Genomic DNA, 20,334 nt, shown 5'->3' with positions numbered 1-20,334 from the left:
CTGGGTGAGATGTGTTTCTTCCCTTGGGATTTGCAGCTTCACATTCAGGTATCTGAATTCCACCTTGGCTTCTTTCCTTCACCAGGCAGTTCAGAACAGAAAAAATCTGATGGGCAAAGAGGCCGGAGTTATTTGCTGGTATATTTATTAGTAATTAAAGGAAAGGAAATTCACAGTCAGACAGGAATTTGGGATCTCAGCAGCACACAAGCACATGTTCCCTTTTTTTCACACATCAGTAAACAAAGGTGACAGGAAAAAGCCGCTTTGGTTTGCTACAGCTGAAGTTCCCGGTTCATTTGTAAAGCCCTGAATTCCACAGCCGTTCTGATTTCTGGTGTGAGGTCTTTGCAGAATAGAGCACATAAGGAATGTTAAATCAGAAAACATTTTTCCACAGGAATTCTGTTGTGTGTACATTGTGTTACTTCACTGAAATGCACAAGCTCATTATCCTGACCCCTCCCTGAGGGGCAGGGCGAAGGTAATGCTGATTTAACGCCATTAAACCCTAACCCTGAGCTGTGCAGCCTGCCTTTCCCACTGCTACTCCAGCAGGCTCTGGTTTCCAGCCACACAGTCCTGCTCCTGCTCAGCCAAGGGCACGATGTAGAAGTCCCTGTGAGCCAGCTGCTGGTGCAGGGTGAGGTACCTGGAGGCCTCCCTGGTGTGGGGGAGCACGAAGCTCTCGGTGAACTGGGCTTTGCTCAGGGGCTCCCGGCCCCGGCCCTGCCGCACACGGTTGACGAAGGCCAGGGCGAAGGTGAAACAGTTGTGCTGCTGCTCCTCGTACCTGGGGAAATGTTTTATATAGGTGCAAAACTTGTAAAAGAAAGGCTTCAGAAAATCGTGGCTTAGGCCTGCTGCTTCAGCTGAGTGCAGCTAGCTGGACCGTTAAGTTCCCATGAAAAAAAATTTAAGAAAATGAAAATCAGTTTAAATAACAATCTGACTGTTCACAGCAATAAAAATAAAGCCTGTCTCATGAGAACCCCCAAAGAAAGTATGTAAACACCCATGAAAAGAGAGAGTCTTAGCATGTACACACACAAACACCTTCTAACCAATAAATTAAACAGCAAGAAAGTTACTGACCAATTAAACACCATGACTTCCAAAACTGTATAAAAATATGAGCTATGCAATAAAGATTCAGCTCATGAAAAACCAAGAATCCTGTCAGTTTCTACTGCAGCAAGGAAACACCTTCTCAGCAGGACTCATCACTACTCCTGGGGGAGTGTTCCCTCAAGGAACGCTCTCCAGGAACTTCTCCATCCCAGCAGTTCAGTATATTTACCACAAGTGGGACTTTCCCAGCCTGAACTCTGAGCATAAAAATGAGAGGGCTGCAAGAGCTGACAAAAATGAATTCTTATTTTTTTTATACTTACTTGGCTTTTCCCTTGTTAACCTTTGCTCCTCCAGCTATTGCTAGCAGCTCTTTCCTGCAGCCCCAGAGTTAACTGTGTGCCACCACCATTTAAAATCCTTCTATCAGAGCTGTTCCCTACTACCCTTCAGTAAGTGAAAAGCTATCAAGAAAACCAGAATTAGGTTTGGCCTGAACCCAAAGGAGCTACAGGATTAGCTTGGTGCAGTTCCTGTCCATTGACAAAATAAGCAGAGGGTTTAATTAAAGAGTTGTTTTCAGTTCAGTGGTCACTGGTGGTGTTGTGGAGAAAGGTCACTGTGTCAGGAGGGGGCAGATGGAAACCAGGGAAAAGCCTGGAGAAGGGATGCACACATCTCTGACTTTGTGCCAGTGATTTTTTCATGTCAAGGCAATTTTAGTATTACTGGGAACTGTAAAAGTGACACAAATTCTGTTGGCTTTACCATCTCTGTAAACTTCTAAAAATTCTGTTCTAAATCAAATTTTCCATCTCTTTTAGGGAGGTAATGTTTGATCCCTGAAATTTTATACTCAGCACATAGAGAATTGCTAAGAAATGCTTTTAATTCAATGTTTTTTTCTTTCTTCTCTATTATGGTTACACTCACTCAGTGACACCCAGGCAGGCTCTGTGTCACAGCTGCTCTCACTGAGGGACAATCCCAGGACCGGTGTTTCCCTGGAGAGCTGCTCTGTCACCACAGGGGCTGGAAATCAGCCTGGTTCCCACTTCTCACCACTGACATCAAAAAACAACAACTGGCCAAGAATCCCATCACTGTGCTCAGCCTTTCTATGCAAACACACCTCAAACTGCTGAAACCTCAAAAAATAATTATGGAATTGTGCCTGCACTTTTGTACTCAGCTGCATGCACGTCATGTTTCATCAAACTGGGGCTTTTAATGTAAAATCCCCTAAAAGCACCTCTCAATTTAGAGCTTTTGTGTTCCAGCAGCTGAGTTTTGCTTAAAATTCAGAACATTCTGGCCAGCCAGGCCAGGCTGAGGGTGATCCAGGCCGGGCTGCCAGCAATGTGTGTCCTGAAGGACACCAGGCTCTGAAACCCCCAAAGCTCATCCCAAACACACCCCAGCTGTTCCCTACACACCTGTCAGGGAGCCAGGCCTCTTCCAAGGAGAACTCCTCCAGGAGGTTGTCCCACTGCTGCAGGAGCTCCCACATGTCCGGCTGCACCAGGGCGACGCTGATGCACTGCTCCCAGCCCCTGCCATCCCTGTGCACACCCTCCTGGTCATAGTTGTACACCACACCTGCAAACACAGCAGTGGGGTGCTGGGGAACACACACACACACAGCCCTCTTTGGGGTTTGTGCTGACTCAACTTCCCATCAGCCGAGCAGGAAATGCAGTCCTAGTGTCTAGCAAACATCTGGTCTCATTTCCACAGCGTGGTTTGGAAAAAGGTTTGGCTCTTTTAATAACCATCACATCAGGCTTCGTTTTTAACCCCCAGAGGAGACTGGCTTTGTATTAAATACACAACTGAAATGATGCTTTGAAGGGTGGGCCCACCCTAGGTAGAACCCAATAGGATTTTTAATGTGGCTTTTAAAACTGTTTTTTTAATTAGGGGGTGTTTTTAGAATTACCAAAACCTATGTTACTCTCAATTAAACTGTAATTCCTTTAAAGCAAGCCTAGCCCTTCATTCCAGGGGTGGAAGGCACCTGTTTATTCCATTCAATGCCTGTTTACTCTGGTCAGGAGAAGGGATTTGCTCTGGAGCTCTGCTGCAAGGTGAGCTCATTCCCAGAGAGCCCACCCCAGGATATTCGCAGGGCAGCAGGGTGGCAGGTGGGGCGGCTGAGGGGGTTCCTGCGGGCTGCAGAGCGGCCACGGCTCGGCAGGGACCCGCGGCTTACCCTGGCAATTGCTGATCCCGACGTGGAGGTCACTGTGCCCGTCGTAGTCGCTGGAAGAGGAGCAGAGGGGCTGAGGAGTGTCCGTGCACAGCCCAGAGCTCCCAGAGCGGCTGTGAGCCCTGTCCCGTCCTTTCCCCTCTGCCTTGTCTTCCCATTTCACCTCCCTTCCCTTTCCTTTTCTCCTTCCCCTGTCCTTCCCTCTCTCTTGTCTTACCATTTCATTTCCTCCCACCTTCGTCTTCCATTTCCATTCCTTTACCTGCCCTCTCCTTCCCCATGTCCCTCCCTTTCCCCTCCCATTCCCCATGTCCCTCCCTTTCCCCTTTCCCCTCCCATTCCCATGTCCCTCCCTTTCCCCTCCCATTCCCCATGTCCCTCCCTCTCCCCTCCCATTCCCCATGTCCCTCCCTTTCCCCTTTCCCCTCCCGTTCCGGTTCCCGCCGGTTCCCGCGCGCGCGGCGCCCCCTGGCGGTTACAGCAGGAAGGTGCCGCGGCTGGGCCTGATGAGGAAGGCGCGGGGCTGTCCGTGGCCGTGCCGGAAGGGGCAGCGCAGTCGGGCGGGCGCTGCGGCCAGCCCCGCGCTCCGCAGGTCCCCGCCGCACGCGGGGCAGCGCGGCGGCACGCGCCGGCAGTACAGCAGCGCGCGGCAGTGGCGCACGCGCAGCAGCGCCATGGCCCGGCGCGGCGGCCTAAACCGTCCGGCCGGAAACGCGGCCTCGGGGCGGGGCCGCGGCCACGCCCACCCCTCCCGCGGCGCGGAACATCGGTGCGCGGATTGAGGAGCCGGGCGGGCCCGGCAGAGCGGTGCACGATGAGCACGAAGCAGGTGACGTGCAGGTGAGCGCGGCCCGGCCGGGCCCGGAGCCCTCGCAGCCCTCAGACACCCCCGGCCCCTGCCCCGTGCCCTCGCAGCCCCCTCGTGCCGCTCTCACGCCCGCCACGCTCCGTCCGTGCTCGGCTGGAGGTCGTGGGTGCCCCCCGAGCCACCCGTGTCCCCTCGCTCTCCCCCGCGGGCTGCCCGGGAAACAAGCGGGGGCAGTATGAGAAGGCTCCTCCGAGTCTCCTCGGGGAAGTTTGGTTCACTGAAAGGGCTCGGATAATGGAAGGGCTGCCCGGGGAGGTTGGGGGTGCCCGTCCCTGGAGGCGGCCGTGGAGCGCCCTGGGCTGGGGGCAGCCTGGGGCTCGCTGGGCTGGGAGGGCTTGTCCAGCCTCGGTGATTCTGTGAACACAAACCAAACCAAGCCCGGGCAAACCGTTCCTCCTGCTGTGACCTGCGCCTCTCCACAGGTACTACTTGCAGGGCGTGTGTCGGGAGGGAAGCAAGTGCCTGTTCTCCCATGATTTGGCCACCAGCAAATCCTCCACCATCTGCAAGTACTACCAGAAGGGGCAGTGTGCCTACGGCGCCCGCTGCAGGTAACCCCCGCTCCCCGGGCTGCCCGAGGGCTCCTGTCCTGTCAGCTTCACCCCAGGGCAGTCACAGAGCCAGCAGAGAGGACCAGGGGAATGAAATAATTTATTAAAAGCGAGTTTTGCCAGGGCCAAAAGCAGGTTTCGCCTCTGGTAGTGGAGTTGTGCTCTGGCTCAGATTCAGGGATTGTTTTGCTCTGTGGGAACTGAGCTTTGGGTTTCACATCTTTCCCGTCCAGGTCTTGCAGTCAGAGCTGCAGGTGCCCGTGGAAAGGCCACGGAGAGGCTGGAAGCTCCTGGTGCAGCTCCCAGCCACCCTCTGGCACATCCCAGTGCAGTTTTGGGGACTTTCAGCTCTCTCCTCGTGTCCCCGCGGGTTGGTGGGAAGGCTGAACAATTCCACAGCTTTCCCTGGAGTCTCCAGGTTAAAACTCTCAGAGGAATCCTCTAGGGAATACTGATCAGTCAGGGATTTGCCATGGGGATCCTTCCTGGAGGAATTCCTGCTGGCTGAGGAGCCTCAGAGTTCCCTGCCTTGCCCAATCCGTGTGCCAGAGCGGGATCAGGGGCTGGACATCAGTGATTCCATCAGCTGCTCCCCTGGAATTGGTGGTGTGGGATGGGCTGAGCGACTCCCAGGGATCAGTGATGGCTGCAAGCCGTGTGTGGTTTTTCTCCAGCTGTTTGGCTGGAATTTGGGCACTGGGTGTACGTGTCCAGGTCCACAAAGAGATGGGGAGTATTTCTGTTCCCGGGAAGATACTGTAGGCCCTGGGTATGTCCGTGGAGCAGCCCCTGTACTCCCCTGGCTGCTCCTGCTCTGCTGCTGGGGTGTTTGTGCAGTCCCACCGGCTGTCTGGGCTCCTCTCCTCTCCCGGAGCCGCTGGTTGGGTGTCTCGGTGCCCGGTTCGATCCCGGTTTTCCTGCCGCAGGTATGACCACGTGAGGCTCCCTCCGGCGGGCGGAGCCGCGGCCCCGCCGCCCCCCGCGGCCCCGGGCAGCCCCCGGGCGCCCCCCGAGCACGGCCCCGCCGCCCCCCGCAGCAGGAGGGAGAAGAGGACGCTGGTGCTCCGGGACAGGGGTGAGTGGGAGGCTGCTCGGCACCAGGGAGGGAGGGAGGGAGGTGTTGTCGCCTGTGATTATGGGAGTTTCAAGGCCAGCCAGAACTCCCTCCTGGAGCCTCCTTCCCGCACACACTCTGCCTGTCTGCTTTTCAGTGGCTCTGGGAAGTGACTGCTTCCATTCTGCTCACTGAGGGATGGTGAGAGGAGTGTTTAGTCCACTCTGACAGGACAAAACTGTCCTGGGGGGAATGTCAGGCTCTGCTCCCAGACAGTCAGCAACAGGACAAGAGGAGCTGTTTGATCCCTCGAGCCTGGGCAGTTCGGGCTGGACATGAGGAAGAATTTTTGCATGGGCAGGGTGGTCAGGCACTGGAAGGGAGCCATCATCCCTGGAGGTGTCCAAGGGACAGCTGGGTGTGGCACTCGGTGCTCTGGGCTGGGCGACAAAGTGGGTTTGGTTAAACTTGAGTATCTTGAGGGTCTTCTCCATCCTTAATGATTCTGTGATTTTTTTTTTAGTCTGTTTTTGACCAGAAAACACCTGAATAAACGCTGCAGTTGAACTCCTCAGTAGGCAGCTTGGGAAAATCCCTGCCATTCATGAGCAGAAAGGGCTTAGAGATGAGATCCCATTGGGAAGAAAAGTTGAGATTTGGAGCGACAGGAGCTGGTGGGGGTTGAGTGCAGTGCCCTGTGCTTGTCCCTCCAGATCTGTGCGGCTCCAGCGAGGAGAAGCAGCGGGCTGGCGCCCCCAGCGGCCCCGGGGCTGTTGTGTGCTGCGGGGAGCCCGGGGACAGCGAGGAGGGCAAGCCCCACTCGTACCTGGAGGCCATCTGCAGCGGGCTGGAGGAGCCGGGCGCCGGCGCCACCGAGCAGCTGTGTCCCTACGCCGCCGCCGGCACCTGCCACTTCGGGGAGCGCTGCCTGTACCTGCACGGGGAGCTCTGCGAGATCTGCGGCCTCCAGGTGCTGCACCCCTTCGACCAGGAGCAGAGGAAGGCCCACGAGATGGTAAAGGGGGAGCTGGGAGAGCTGCTCAGGGCAGGGTTGGGGCTCTAAAGATGGGCTTTGCAGGAGAGCTTCTTCCAAAGAGCTTCTGTTGTATTGCTTGTCTAGAGAGCAGCGTGGAGAGTGGCCAGCTCGAGCCCCCGGAGCTGAGTTGGCAGTGGTGCTGCAGGGAGCAGCTTGTGGTTTTTCCAATTTCATCCTCATCAGAGACTGGCCTGCTGCCTTCTCCCACAGCACCCTGAAAGTCTCCCAGGAGAATGTCTCTGGGAGGTCTCTGACTGGGTCACCAGCTCACCTCCCAGTGCTCTGGGAGTGGGAATGGGTTGTGGATTGTCACTGCTGGGATGAGAAGTGCTGGGGGAAAGCCTGAAGTAAGAGACTAATTCCTTAACTGGGTAAAAATTAGCACCTGATGAATGAATGTGGCCTTAATTATCATCAGAGGAGCACCTTGAGTGTGGCACCTATTTAATAGATGCCACATCTATTGCTTTCTGGGGATGTTTGAAGCACCAAGGAATTCAGTATCTGTTGTCTGACAGATGCAGGAAGGGATGAGTGAAGCACCCTGGCATCTTTATTTCTGACAGCTGAGAGAACACTGAAGGCTGAAATGCCATGATTGATTTTAATGTGTTTTAAGTTAAACTCTGCAGTGATGGGGAGGAATGATGTCCTTAGTGAGTGTTCCATGTTCTGCCTGCAGCAGATCCTTTCCAGAGGGGATTTGATTTGGCAGGCTGGCACTCACAGTGGCTTTCTCCCCCGACAGATGTGCATGGCAACGTTTGAGCACGACATGGAGAGGGCCTTTGCCATCCAGGCCAGCCAGGACAAGGTGTGCAGCATCTGCATGGAGGTGGTGTATGAGAAGCCCTCAGCCTCAGAGAGGAGGTTTGGGATCCTGTCCAACTGCACCCACACGTACTGCCTGTCCTGCATCCGCCAGTGGAGATGTGCCAAGCAGTTCGAGAACCCCATCATCAAGTGAGTTCTGGCTCCTGCCACGGCCTGAGAGGGGCTGAGCCTGCTCACACAGGGGGCTGGAGCTGCAGGTGTTAACAGAGCTCAGCAAAGGCTGCTCCAGCTGCTGGCCAGGCCCAGGACTTGGCTGAGAGCTGCCTGCACAAGCAGCAGGGTGCACTGAGTGTCCTTTGGTACCAGTTCCCTTTATTCCATGGCCCTGCGTGGGCAGTTTGGCCAGTGGCAGCTCAGTCCTCTCTGATTGTGTGGTCAGTGGGCAGAGTGGACTCTGCAACAGCTGAGACCTTGCAAAGCTCTGCCCCTTGCATTGACCAAAAGCTCCATTTTTTCCTGAGGATGTGCTTAACTACAGGATTTTTCCCCTAAACTGCAGCTTGCTCTAGGTAAATGTCCCACTAACCACACTTTCATCTGTCTCAGTAAATGCCTTTATCTTCTAGCTCTACAAAAAATGTGTTCCAAACATGTTCCCCTTCAGATGAGGGAATTTAAAACATCCACTTAGGGCAGTTTCTGTCTTCGAGCATCTCTCAAGTTACAAACATGCTGAAGAAAAGGTGGGAAATATTTTCAGACTTTCCTGCACAACTTTGACTCCAAATGTCACTGAAGTGACCATCAGGTCCTTGCATTTTAAAGGGCTGAGGCACCTTAATTTGTGGTTTTGGCTGCACTCACAGAACACGGTTTATTTCTGCACACTGAGGAAATAAATCCCTGTTGCTTTTGCTCAGGTCCAGAAACAAACACAAGCCCTGGGTGCCCTGAATTGTGTTATTCCAGCTGGAATGCACGCAAGGTGCTGTTCTAACGTGGGAGGAGGTTAGGGTTAGCTGCTGCCCGAGGTGACAAAGATCCCCTCTCCTTCAGGAGGATCCTCACTGCTTGGGGCAGATCTGGGGAGGGTTTCTGTCAGGGGAGGCACCAGAGCATCTCTGGTTTGTCTTGTTGCTCCAGGTCCTGCCCCGAGTGCCGGGTGATCTCCGAGTTTGTCATCCCCAGCGTGTACTGGGTGGAAGAGCAGGAGAAGAAAAATGAGCTGATTGAAGCATTTAAGCAGGGAGTGGGGTAAGTTCAGCAACCACCCACATTCCTCACGTTGTTCTTTAGCTGCTCCAACACTCAGTCAGTTGCTGAGCCTTTATTTTTAACCTTAATGTAATTACAGACCACTCTGCAGCGAGCTCCTCATCTCTGGTCACACTTCTGCTTCACTCTGTGGCTGTGTAATTGCAGATCAGAAATTCAGCCTCTCTGTGCTCAGAAATGCTGAAGCTATTTCAGCTCACTTGCCAGAACTGGCTTCATGTGGCTTCTGTGGATGCCTCAGCCATAATTGCCTGGAGTTGGTGACCGAGGAGAGCAGAGAGGGAAGGAAAACAAAGAGTTTCACTGCTGCTCTCAGCTGGGGGAGGCCAGAGCTCTGGCAGTGTTACCTCAGTGAGGCTGTGGGGACTGAACTGTTTCTCCTTCCCTTCCAGCTTGAAGACAGTAACCCTTTTTCTTCTAATTAACTCAGGAAAAAGCCCTGCAAGTACTTTGAGCAGGGGAAGGGAACGTGTCCTTTTGGAGGGAAGTGTCTTTACCTCCACGCTTACCCCGACGGGACCCGAGCTGAGCCCGAGAAGCCGCGGAAGCAGCTCAGCTCCGAGGGCACTGTGCGGGTAAGGAGGGCCCTGCTGTCACCCAGACCTCATCTCAGGGTCACCTGTGCTGCTGGGAATGGCTCCTGCCCTGCAGGACAAGGGAACAAAGCACCTCTCGGTGTTCCTTGGGCAAGGGTTTGTTCTTGCAGACAGAAGGTGCAAAATATCATTGCTTTGTTTTTTCAACCAGTCCAAACCTTTGCTCGCAGGAATTCTGCTCTTAAAGCTTTCACCCACAGTACTCCAAGCTCCTCTCCTGTGCTTGGCACTAAGGGCAGGTGAAAAGGGTGAAACCTCCACAGTGGTGGTGCCTCTGCCCCAGCTGGGCACTGTTCTGGTGTTCACTGCCTGCTCTGGGACAGGAGAGCCTGGCTGTCAGCCTGAGCTCAGCTTTGTGATCTCATCTTGTGATGGGTTTTCAGTGAGGAAATGACAGCATTGTGCTGGCTGGGGGTGCTCAGGCAGCTTTTTCTCTGTTGCAGTTCTTCAACTCCGTGCGCCTGTGGGACTTCATCGAGGACAGGGAGAGCAGGAGCGCGCCCGGCGCCGACAGCGAGGTCACGGAGCTGGGGGAGCTGTTCATGCACCTCTCTGGGGCTGAGGAGGATCCCACTGCAGCCCAGTGAGCACACACAGCCCCTCTGAGCCCAGCAGTGCTGCTATTTATTAGCCATGCTTTTACTCTCTCCAGCACACGTAGAACAAAACGTGCCCTGGTGGTTACTCGTGCAGTCCTGGTAAAGTTTTCAGATAGTTTTTATATGGCAACAAAAAAAAAAAAAGGAAAAAAACAGCAACAACAACAAAAAAAGACTAAATATATTTAAAAAACAAAAAATAAATTGGCTGCATGGAAAAAAATCCCTTAATCCCAGGAGGGTTTTCTCCCTCTCTGGCCTAACATATGCTGTCTTGTGAGCTGAGTGGTAGTGTAAATACAGGTCCAGTGAAAGCTTAAGCTGGTAAAAACTGTTGCTAAATAGAGTTTGGGTGCATTGGGGTTTTTTTTCCTCCACTAGATCAGCTAAATGTAGAACTACAAAACCCACTGGGAATAATGGTCAGTGTAGGGTTTTCTCCTTAGAAAGGAGCTGGTGCACTGTACCTCAAGCAGTACCTGGAGTTCAGTTTGGTGGATTCTCTGGGTGTGTGGGGCCGAGTTCCCAGCCCTGTTTCACACCAGTCAGGTGCTCAGAGGCAGCAGTGGCTCCTGCTGGAAGTAAATGCAGCTGCACTGATTCCTGAACTGGCTGCACAAACTGGAGCTTGGAGCTGGAGTGAGGTGTTCCCATATCCCAGAGATTGCTCAGCCAGTCCTGCCCCACAGCCAGGGGTGGCTCTGCAGCAGCTCAGTGCCTCCACTCCCCTTTTCCCCAGCAATGCTGAAGGCCCAGGAGGGCTGGGGGATCAATGAACATTGCTACTGAATTCTGGCTTTGTTAAAAACCTGATTTCTGTTGCTGTGGCAAAGGCAGTTGGATTGTGAAATCTGGCACCAGAAGTTAATTCTGCCAAGTCATCTGTATTAACTTTGCAGCTAAAGCAAGAATTCAGTGTGCACTCAAGTGGCTGCTCTAACAGCATGGACACACCTGAGCATGAGCCATAACTGACTCAGGTCCTTGTAAATCACTTGGGCTTGGAGTGAGACACTGAGCAGTGTTTGTAAACACAGAGATGAGGGGTTTAGTGCAGAGCACTTTGGTTGCAATGGAAGGCAGGTGTGTAACTGGTTTGGTTATTATCTATACCAGTATAAAAGCATAAAAATTAATACTTAATGTGTAAGAAAGGCCAAGAGCAGAAAGCTGACCTGTGGATGGTGACAGTGATGGTCCCTGTCTTGATCCACTAGGGGAGGAAAGTTAGGAAGCAAAATGTGTTCAGAGAGAGCTGGACAGGAAGCTGCTGCCATCCCTGGGGTGGTGACACCAGGATCTGGGTCCCTGCTAGGCGGCAACAGTAGGAACCTTAATCTGGGATTCAGACATCTTTAACTGGGACCAAAGCAGTGACTCCAGGATTTTCCATCCAGCTGATGTTGGCATTTCTGGGTAAGGAGCTCCTCCCCTCTGCCCCTGCCAGCTGTGCCCTCTGTTCTGACCCGGAAATTAAACTTTCCCATCATTATTCCCCCCCTAAAGTTAATTTTTAGCAGTGCTCACTGGACAGTCAAGTCTGGCCTTGGCAGTGTCTGTAACAAAGAACAATTCCCAGTTCCTTGGTGAAACTGGCCCAGGACAGGTCCTAAATGCAATCAGTGCAATTGCTCAGCACTCAGGAGAAGGTAAATTATCCCTAAGAGGGATGGCACACACTACAATGAATGTTCCAAGGGCACCCAAACACCCCTTCTACCCCAGAAGACTTCCCCAGCCCTCACCCTTCCTCAATTCCTTCTTTTTTATTTTTCCATCCATTTCTTTTTTTCCAGAAGGAAATATTGTCAGGTATACACAAAAAAAAAAAAAAATCAATGAATAGGATGTTCTTTACCTTAAACAAGACACTCCTCATGTACTTTGCCCCAAGAAACGAGGAGGAGTAGTCTGAAATTAAAAAGATACTTTTTTAAAGCTACCCAGGGACTTAAAATGTCTGAGTTTCTAAGTTCTTCACTCAGCAGCTTTTATTTAATTGGACATCAAGTGCTGGTTACAATAAACCCACTTATGAAAAATACTTCATTTTTTCAAGACACACATGATCTGGTTTAAAAATTATGGGTTAATGGTTTCTTTTGGGAAATCAGAGTTAAAGCAGCTTGTCTCTTCTGGGTTTTTTTTCTATCATGTTTTAAGCTCATTATAATGAAGTGAAAATTAGAGATAAATAATGTTTAGAAGAGAGTTGCAGTCCAAATACCAATACTATTATTAAAAACCATGCAGAACTATATGGAGCAGTCTCCTTCAAGTCTCAATTCACCACTTAGGAAGCAAAGCTTTTGGGCATTGTTATCGCCCAGGGATGAATATTCTACCCTTGTTCTGGTATGGAACATTCTGAGGACAAACCGGAGGTGGTTTCTGTGTCTGGCTCTCCTCCCTTTCACAGGAGCTTTGTGGGGTTTTGCTGCTGCAGGAGAGGCTGCAGTGGCTGTTTGGGCATTCCAGGGAGAGCTGGACACAGGGACTGTCACAGTTCCCAGCACAGGCAGCAGATCTGCCCAGAAGCTTTGGGGTGGCACAGCCAGCCCCTGCCCCACTCCCTGCACCCACAGAAAGGCAAAATCCCAAACTGGGCTTCCAGCTGTGCCCTAATAACCAAATAACCCTCATTTCACCAACTGCTATTTGAAAAAATCCATTTTTAGATTCAGCCACCTATTCCTGACTCCATGGGAGTTCAGCCAACACAAAAAACTTGCACCTCAATAAACAAGAGAAAAGAGCAGAAGTGCAGGGAAAGAGCCTGAGAGCACATCAGGGTGGGTGTCCAGAGCAGCTGCTGCTGAAAGGTCATTACAGTACAGAAAAACTGTCTTGTCATGTGACTGGAAATGTAGAGGTTGTTTCATCAAGTGTGTTTTTACTTGCACTGCTATTATTTATCAGTTCCTTTTTAAAAATGATTCAGAATGTCATTTCTTGAGTTTTCCAAATGCAGATGTCCCACTCAGAACTGTGGATGACTACATTAAAATGATGACATTGAATCTTAAACCTAAAATTTAATTTATTTTATTAAAATAAGATAATCAGAAGAACCTTGGCTTACAATAAATGCATTTTCTCAGGAGCAATAAAAACAAAATTAAAACCCAAATCAACAAGAAAAACTGTATATGCTCAGTTTCCTCTTGCTAGTGCATCTCTTGGACGACAGCTTCCGATGGGATGCAGCCTCTGCAGGAGGTGGGAACATCCCTCAGCCTTTTCCAGCCCCCAGCCCAGCATTCCTCACTCACCCCTGCCTGGGCTGCAGGAACAGGTCCATAGTACCAAAGGCAGCTGGGAGGCTTCTCAAGATGACCAAAGCAGGACTGGCTCACCGCCTTCTCTGAGCAGGACAATTCACAACCGATTCCATCCTTTTGCAAGAGTTTTTCTTCTATGTGCAAAACTATTGCAAAACTATTTTGTGTTGAATTAGCATTTGAACTTATTTCATTGGCTTGGTGAAGCTCTTAGGCAGGAGCTGATTTCCAGAGTTATTTCCTCTTCCCACTCCAGGCACAACTCCCCAGGGTGAGGTGGCACTTGGCATGGGGCAGTCAGAGCACCAGAACATCACCTGTCCTCAGAGCCACCTCGCTGAGCACAGAGCAAACCCAGCCAGAGCCACTGCCAAAGAAACAGCCATCGCTTCTGGGAAGGGGAAAATAAGGCTCAAGTGCATCTATTAAAAAAATAGTAATAGATCTCTTGATTTGTAGTCTGTTACCTCTCCCAGAACAAGAGATGGTAGCAAAGGCAATGAGGAGCTGTGTCCCTGCAGGCTGAGAACTGCACGAATCCAGAGCAGCTTCTCTGTACAAGTGGGACGCGGAGGATCCTGCCCGAGGAGCCCGGACACCGAGGCGTGGGAAGCACAGCTCGTGTTGCTCCTGCTGCTCCAGCCGGGGGAGCAGGGGGCAGGAGCAGCTCAGAACGCAGCTCAGAACACGGGCAGCCTGGTGGAGGTCAGCGTGCACGAGTTGATGTCCTCGGTGTGGGCGGCGCGGTGCAGGGACGGCTCCGAGGCGCTGCGGTTGATTTTGGGTAGAGAGTGCTGCAGCAGCTCGATGGATGACAGGATCTGGGGCGAGACAGCAGGTTAGAGAGGCTTGTGGGACCAGCAGCTCCCTCTGCTTCCATTTAAACATTCACTCATTCAGTTCTTCCCCAATTCAATTACAGCTTTAAGTTTTATTATAGTGCTCTGTGGGGCACCGAAAACACAGAGGTGGAGGAATCCAGCTCTGCCCGCCCCTGTCAGTGCTGCGAGGGCCTCAGGGAGTTCCAGAGGGTGGGAGGGTGTTTTTCACCAGTTCACAGACATTAAGATCAATTATTAAGATCATTAAGATCAATTAATAAGATCTAAACCATCCTCCAAGTACAGTAATGGGGAAGGAACTGCATCTTCTGCCTGACATTTAAAAAGAACTTTCTAAACAACACTTGCCTGCAACAGCAGTAAGTTACTTTTCCAAAATTTCTGATGTTTAATTAATTACTCATAATTAATAAGCCTAAGAAAGTACCTTCCCCATAGTGACAGGAGCAGGTGGAGCATTCCTTGTAAAAATACCAGAAATTGCTACATGAATTTACATCCCCCAGTGGATTTTGCTTGTTCAGAGCTGCAGGGAAAGAAAGGAGGGGTGGCCCCTTATTTTTCTGAACCCTACTCTAAAATAAAATGGATATCCAGAGATAGATTGCAGTTTTATTGTCTGAAGGGTTTGGCTTGTCTCTAGCTAGGTCAGGTGTTGAAATCCTGCTCTGGGGTTAGCCCAGCAAACGCTGCAGGCTGTGTTTCATGTCACATAAACTGCAAAGTCCAACCAAAACACAAACTGCCAAAAGAGCTGCATTATGAACAAAGACAGGCTGCACCTCCTATTAACCAAAATTTCTACCTGAGCAGACTCTGGTGTGTGCTAATGGCTCTTTATAAAACCCTCAGGCTCCTGTGCAGGACACCCCACTCACCTGTGGGAACAGAGGTCGTTCTTCCCTAACTTTCTTCAAACAATCTGCTACCAGTCTCTTCATGGCTTTGGGGCAGTTCTTGTACAGCTTGCTGAGGTCTGGGGAAGCATAGCCCCGGCCAACCATGAAAATGATCTGCAAAACAACAGCCAGCAGCACAAAAGGCAGGTTACACAGGGGGCCTCACTCCTGGGCAGCTTTAGTGCCCCCCAAGGGGGTGAAACCCAGTCCCAAAGGGCACCAACAGAGCCCTGCAAGCCTGGATAACAGTACAGTCCAGTAAAGACTACATAAATAGTCAACATTCAAAGGCTGGACAAGAGTTACTGGGTTTTTTCCCCTTAGTAAAAAGCACCAAATCTTCCTGATGTTAACAGCAGCATATTTAACACCAAAAGGGGAATTTCCCATAACTGCAAATGTATAAACCAAGGGTTTATTCTGCAGCAAAAGCTGCAACCTGGGAATAAATTAACAAGGCACTTCAAATGTTTATAAACAGGGAATTTTTCTCCTCTGAGTACCTGCACTGTCAATACTGAGGTGAAGATTTACTGCTGAAACAAAGCAGGTTGTCCACACCACTTCAGTTGGTTTGCATTGGTATTTATCCTGCATTTCTCGAGGCCAAGGGGATGTGCCATGGCCAGAAATAAACTGGAGTGTTCCCAGAGGGTTCCTCACCTGATCTCTGTTGTTGATGTGGGAGTAGGGCAGCTCTCCTGTCATCAGCTCATATAACACTATTCCATAGGAGTAGACATCTGACTGGAAGCTGAAGGGGTTGCTGTCCTGCATCCGGATCACTTCGGGGGCCTGGCAGGGGGGAAAAACAAATTATGAACAAAAAACAAAAGCACAGGATGAGGGAAACTATTTGGGAAGCAGAGACAGCGAGTTCAGCAAGAAATGAGTGAGCAAAGGGTACCCCCAAATCTTTGATGAGTTTACCTAAAGCTCTGGAGAGGCTCAGGCAGGGCTATTCCACATCTTATTAAAAATATCAATACAGTTCAGAGCACACAAAAAATCAGTGCTTTAAATGAACAAGCATTTTGTCATTAGAAAAAAATATTATTTGATTTTGCAATGTTTACTGACTCATGTTGCACCTTACACAGAGCTGAGCCTGAGTTTACCATCAGTTCCTAAACTGGTATCAAGGTTAAAGGGGAAAAACACAAAACTCTGATCTCTTGTGAATTGATACCAAAACACGGTCAGGAAATGCGAAAGCCAAACACAAAACAGCACACACTGAAGATCAGGGAAGAAATGAAGGAACATTTTAACATATTTGTGAAATTATGAAGCTTCTTAAAACAAGCAATGTCAGATGATTGAACAAAACAAGGTGTGAACCATCAAAAGAACTTTCCCATTGGCTAAGAATTTTTTTCCCTCCTAAAGAATTCCCTCAATTATTGAGCAAAGCACTGAAGTACAACAGCATAAAAACCACAATAAGGGAGCACAGGAACTTCCCAGGAAACAGAAACAACCTCCCCTTCAATGACAGCTCAGCAAAGATGGGCTATAAATGACTAAAATAAATACATTTTTAAAAAAGCCTACAATGAGCAAATATGCAGGTTGGGTTTTTTTCCCCTCAAGGTCTGTTTCATGTACACAAATACATTGCATACCATTGGGTAAATTAGTTTTAAAACCTTTTATGGAAAGTTTTCAAAAATTTGGCTTTTTCTCCAATTGTTTTAAAGGAAAGAACATTTCTGCTTCTGGAACTTTGTTTCAGGTGATGTGTGTATTTTACAGGGCACAAAACAGTCTTAAGCCAAGCATCCTGATATTTTTAATACACATTTCCACACTGGCAGCCCTATTTAAAATAACTCACAATCCCCAGTGGAGAATCCACAGGTGCCTACTTTGCACAATTAATTCCTCCAGCACTTCCAACCTTGTCCTACAGTTGGAATAAAAATCTACACAGGACTTACACACCTGAATGTTCCAGTGTTGAAGGGACAGGTGCATGAGGAGAATATTGAAAAGCAGGGAATGTTTTGCTCACCATCCACAGGATCGAGCCCGTGGGCTGCTCCACTTGCTGGGATCCACTCCACCTGGATTTTACAGTTGCCAGACCAAAGTCTCCTATTTTCACTGTGAGGCCTTCATGAAGAAATATATCTGTAGTTTTGTTAAAGAAACTGCAAAAAATTGAGTCAACAGTTCTGTATTTTCTGACCTGACTAGCAAGTGCTGCTTGTTTTGTTTAAACCTGCTGTGAGCTGAAAGGAAAAGGGATTTTATGGCAGCCATGCTTAAATGAACATTTAACACTAAACCAGAGCAGATGTTCCAGCATTATTGGTAGATTTATCTTTATGGTGAATCAACAGATCCTCACCATCCATGGCTGCAGCTCCTTAAATAACTGGTGCTGAGAAAGGGAAACAGCACAGAGGTCTCAAAACTCAACAATTAAAAGAAAGAAAAGAACAATTACAAGGAGAAGTAAGTATCAAAATAAAATCTATTTCCATTAAGCATCAAAATAAAATCTATTTCCATTAAGTTCTCTGGCAGATCTCCTGAGGCTGAACTATGATTTTAACTGGAAATATATCCAGACTATTTATAATTATCTCCTTCATGGGTCTGTTGGTTATTGATTACCAGCAATTTCTTTGCTGGGGTTATCTTAAGAAGATATCATTGAATGATTTCACTCAGGAATGTTTTAAGAAAGATAATTCAGAAATATAAATATAATTGACTCCTCATTTCTGTGTCAGGAGCAGAGCTAATTTATTTCACAAAAATGGTCTTTATTAGGAATATCAAATTTTTAGTCTCCTATACAGTAAAACAATTAGGGTTTTGTTGGGTTTTTTTCATTTTAACTGAAAATGGAATCCACTGATATTCTGGAACTACTGAACTTGGCAGATTTTTTTTTATGATGACATTTGCCAAAACATCCTGCTCACATTTGATGGAAGGAAGCCCCAATTCCTGCTGGTAGCTCCGTGGCTGTTCTGGTAATTGCAAAATTAAGCATTTCAAACGTGAAAAGCATCAGCTCACAACATTTTCACTCCAGATGTGTTACTAAATAGATACTTTTGCACAAAACATAATGGTAAAAGGCTGCCATTTCTTGAGTTTAAAGTAAGATTTTTGGCTTCATTTCTGCCAGTTATGTGAGGAGTTCTAAATATATTAAAAAAAACCACAAGAAACAGAAACAAATCCATGTGTGCACACAGATGAACAGGCACACACACCTCCCATCAATGAGAAGAGCAGAATTTGGGTACCAGAGGATTGAATAAACCTCATTTAAGTAAAATAAGAGATTTCTGGAGCACAACTGTTGCACATCTTTATCCCAAGTGTGGTAAACAAGCACAGATGTTCTGTGGAAGTCGTCCCTAGCTCATCACAGGGATTGCCCATCAGTAGTTATAGATATAAATATATTTAAAATACCTATTGCAACCCCCACAGAAAGCTCCACAGTAACATAAATCACTCCCTCCCTGCAGAGAATTGAGCTTCAGGAAGGATACTATTGGATTTCATGTCTCTGTGGATGATGTTCTTTGCATGTAAATAGCTGTGAAGGGAAAAGCACAAGAGCCATTAGCAGGGCTGCTCACAAAGAGCATTCTCATTCCCCCAGTTTATTACACACCCAATCCCTTCACACACCTCTGGCTTTCCATGAGCCTGCTCTGGGAACAAAGAAATGGAGCTGTGCAGTAAAGAAATGTCAGGAAAGAGTGGCACAAGTTCCATTAACCCTGGAAAACTGGGACTGTCCTCATACCCATGAAATCTGCAGCCTGTGCTGAAGCTGACTGTTCCCAACTGCCTGCACTGAAATGTGCCCAGTTTTCTGCTTTCTGACTGGAAACCTGGGCCCTCATCTACAAAATGAATGAGCTCTGACAGCAGCAGCTGCTTCTGTGCTCTCAGCATCAAAACAAGGGCTGAAAGCAGAGAGGTGGGGCCTGGAGCAACTCAGACAGCTGGAACTGCTTCCAAAAACATCTGGGCGAGTCCTGTGGGACAGAGCAGCCACCCCTGATCTCATCTCATCTCACAAAGCATCAATCAGTGTGTGTCAAACACTGCAGCGTTCCAGTAACACAGGGGAGGAAAAGCCCCTGCATTCTGTATTTAGAACAGGATTTCATCTGCTGCACCACAGCAAGACCTCAAGCTGCAAAAGCAGATAAAATACAGAAAATATAACTGATAAAAGACACAAGCCTAAGGCAAAAATCCATGGGAAAAAGAACTAAATCAAAGCACAACTACGGCCAGCAATGCTGAGGGAAGAATCTCTCCCTGAGCCCACCTGAGCTATCTCAGCACTCTGTACTGAGGGATGGGGAGGGAAGGGGACCCCACTCACTCCATGCCCTGCGCGGTCTGGCGGGCGATGTCGATGAGCTGGAACATCTGGAACTTGGTCTCCTGCACGTGCAGATGTTTGTAGAGGCTGCTGCCCTCGCACCACTGCGTGACAATGGCCAGGTTGTCCTTGGTCATGTAGCCCATGAAGAGCAGGATGTTCACGTGCCGGGTCTTCCTAACAGAGCAGCACCAAGAGGAATCAGTGCCCGCATCAGAAACGCTTTCAAAGGCTTCTCAAAATGCACTCCTGGCCGAATGGATTTCATCTTTGGAATCCTAATCAGCATGTGACTGAAATTTGGGCTTACAAATAATTAAAATACACCACAGTTGCTGTTATTTTTCTTTTTTTTTCAGCTGTTTTGCTTTGATTTTTAGTTACAATACTTCCTTTTAGTTATTTAAACTCAACATTCAAGAAAAGGATGTCTGAAAATTCAAACGGTTTCATCTCAATAAGCAACAGTAACACTTGCAAGTGGTATTAGAAGATATTGCAATGACAGAAATCATCCTGAAAGCTGGGAAAAAGTGACAGCTTTAGGTAGAAGACTGAATCCAAAGAGTAAACCAAGGGATAACTATAAACCCTAAAGGAATTATCAGATGAGGAGATGGTTTTTATGTCTCTGCTTGGTTCTTTTTCAGGAGTAACATTCCAGACACGTCATTAGACACTTATAAACCCTCAGGATTTGAGAGCAGAAAGCAGTTTCACTGGTCAGTGTATGTGTTATGGGGGCAAAAAGTTATTATGCTGCAATTTTAAGAGGAACAGTTCAAGTATTTTGCCTGGTGGTGACTATTAGGGCAGAATTTATTCATCCTCACTTTTACTGCCCAGTGTGGCCTGAACAAGTGGGTGTTAAGAGACCAGAAAAATACTCTGAACTATGACTGTCTTTTCT

At 48.9% G+C, this 20,334-nt stretch overlaps 3 protein-coding genes across 22 annotated transcripts in view; 1 reads left to right on the top strand and 2 right to left on the bottom strand.

Moving 5' to 3' along the window:
- Positions 1-128: 128 nt before the first annotated feature.
- MKRN2OS (MKRN2 opposite strand) lies at positions 129-4,006 on the bottom strand. Its single transcript, XM_086845978.1, has 4 exons — positions 3,760-4,006; positions 3,284-3,333; positions 2,508-2,670; positions 129-793 (listed from the first exon to the last, which is right to left on the bottom strand). The coding sequence occupies exons 1-4, from the start codon at positions 3,954-3,956 to the stop codon at positions 547-549; spliced, it is 657 nt and encodes a 218-aa protein (XP_086702104.1). The 5' UTR covers positions 3,957-4,006; the 3' UTR covers positions 129-546.
- On the top strand, positions 4,002-13,176 carry MKRN2 (makorin ring finger protein 2). The gene is made up of 8 exons (XM_086845977.1): positions 4,002-4,120; positions 4,571-4,699; positions 5,626-5,774; positions 6,467-6,768; positions 7,538-7,752; positions 8,707-8,817; positions 9,269-9,413; positions 9,878-13,176. The coding sequence occupies exons 1-8, from the start codon at positions 4,095-4,097 to the stop codon at positions 10,019-10,021; spliced, it is 1,221 nt and encodes a 406-aa protein (XP_086702103.1). The 5' UTR covers positions 4,002-4,094; the 3' UTR covers positions 10,022-13,176.
- The window catches only part of RAF1 (Raf-1 proto-oncogene, serine/threonine kinase), a 62,102-nt gene continuing 54,823 nt past the window's right edge, over positions 13,056-20,334 (bottom strand). For all 20 annotated transcript variants that reach the window (XM_086845969.1, XM_086845958.1, XM_086845953.1 and 17 more), the window contains 6 exons: positions 19,425-19,601; positions 18,574-18,620; positions 17,070-17,188; positions 15,719-15,850; positions 15,035-15,169; positions 13,056-14,135 (listed from right to left, as the gene is read on the bottom strand). In XM_086845969.1, the coding sequence (XP_086702095.1) occupies positions 13,995-14,135; positions 15,035-15,169; positions 15,719-15,850; positions 17,070-17,188; positions 18,574-18,620; positions 19,425-19,601 (751 nt within the window). In that variant the 3' untranslated portion in view covers positions 13,056-13,994. The remainder of the gene's footprint in view (positions 14,136-15,034; positions 15,170-15,718; positions 15,851-17,069; positions 17,189-18,573; positions 18,621-19,424; positions 19,602-20,334) is intronic.

This window comes from Cyanistes caeruleus, chromosome 11 (assembly GCF_971803275.1).
Source record: "Cyanistes caeruleus chromosome 11, bCyaCae1.hap1.1, whole genome shotgun sequence".
NCBI classification, from domain to species: domain Eukaryota; kingdom Metazoa; phylum Chordata; class Aves; order Passeriformes; family Paridae; genus Cyanistes; species Cyanistes caeruleus.
This window is presented reverse-complemented; position numbering and strand designations above follow the sequence as displayed.

Coding starts and splice junctions, on each gene's coding strand:
- MKRN2OS (XM_086845978.1), bottom strand. CDS start 3,956: ATGGCGCTGCTGCGCGTGCGCCACTGCCGCGCGCTGCTGTACTGCCGG. Junction 2,671..3,283: donor CGGGATCAGCAATTGCCAGG/GTAAGCCGCGGG, acceptor CTGTGTTTGCAG/GTGTGGTGTACAACTATGAC. Junction 794..2,507: donor GAGGCCTGGCTCCCTGACAG/GTGTGTAGGGAA, acceptor ACATTTCCCCAG/GTACGAGGAGCAGCAGCACA.
- MKRN2 (XM_086845977.1), top strand. CDS start 4,095: ATGAGCACGAAGCAGGTGACGTGCAG. Junction 4,121..4,570: donor ACGAAGCAGGTGACGTGCAG/GTGAGCGCGGCC, acceptor GCCTCTCCACAG/GTACTACTTGCAGGGCGTGT. Junction 4,700..5,625: donor GCCTACGGCGCCCGCTGCAG/GTAACCCCCGCT, acceptor TTCCTGCCGCAG/GTATGACCACGTGAGGCTCC.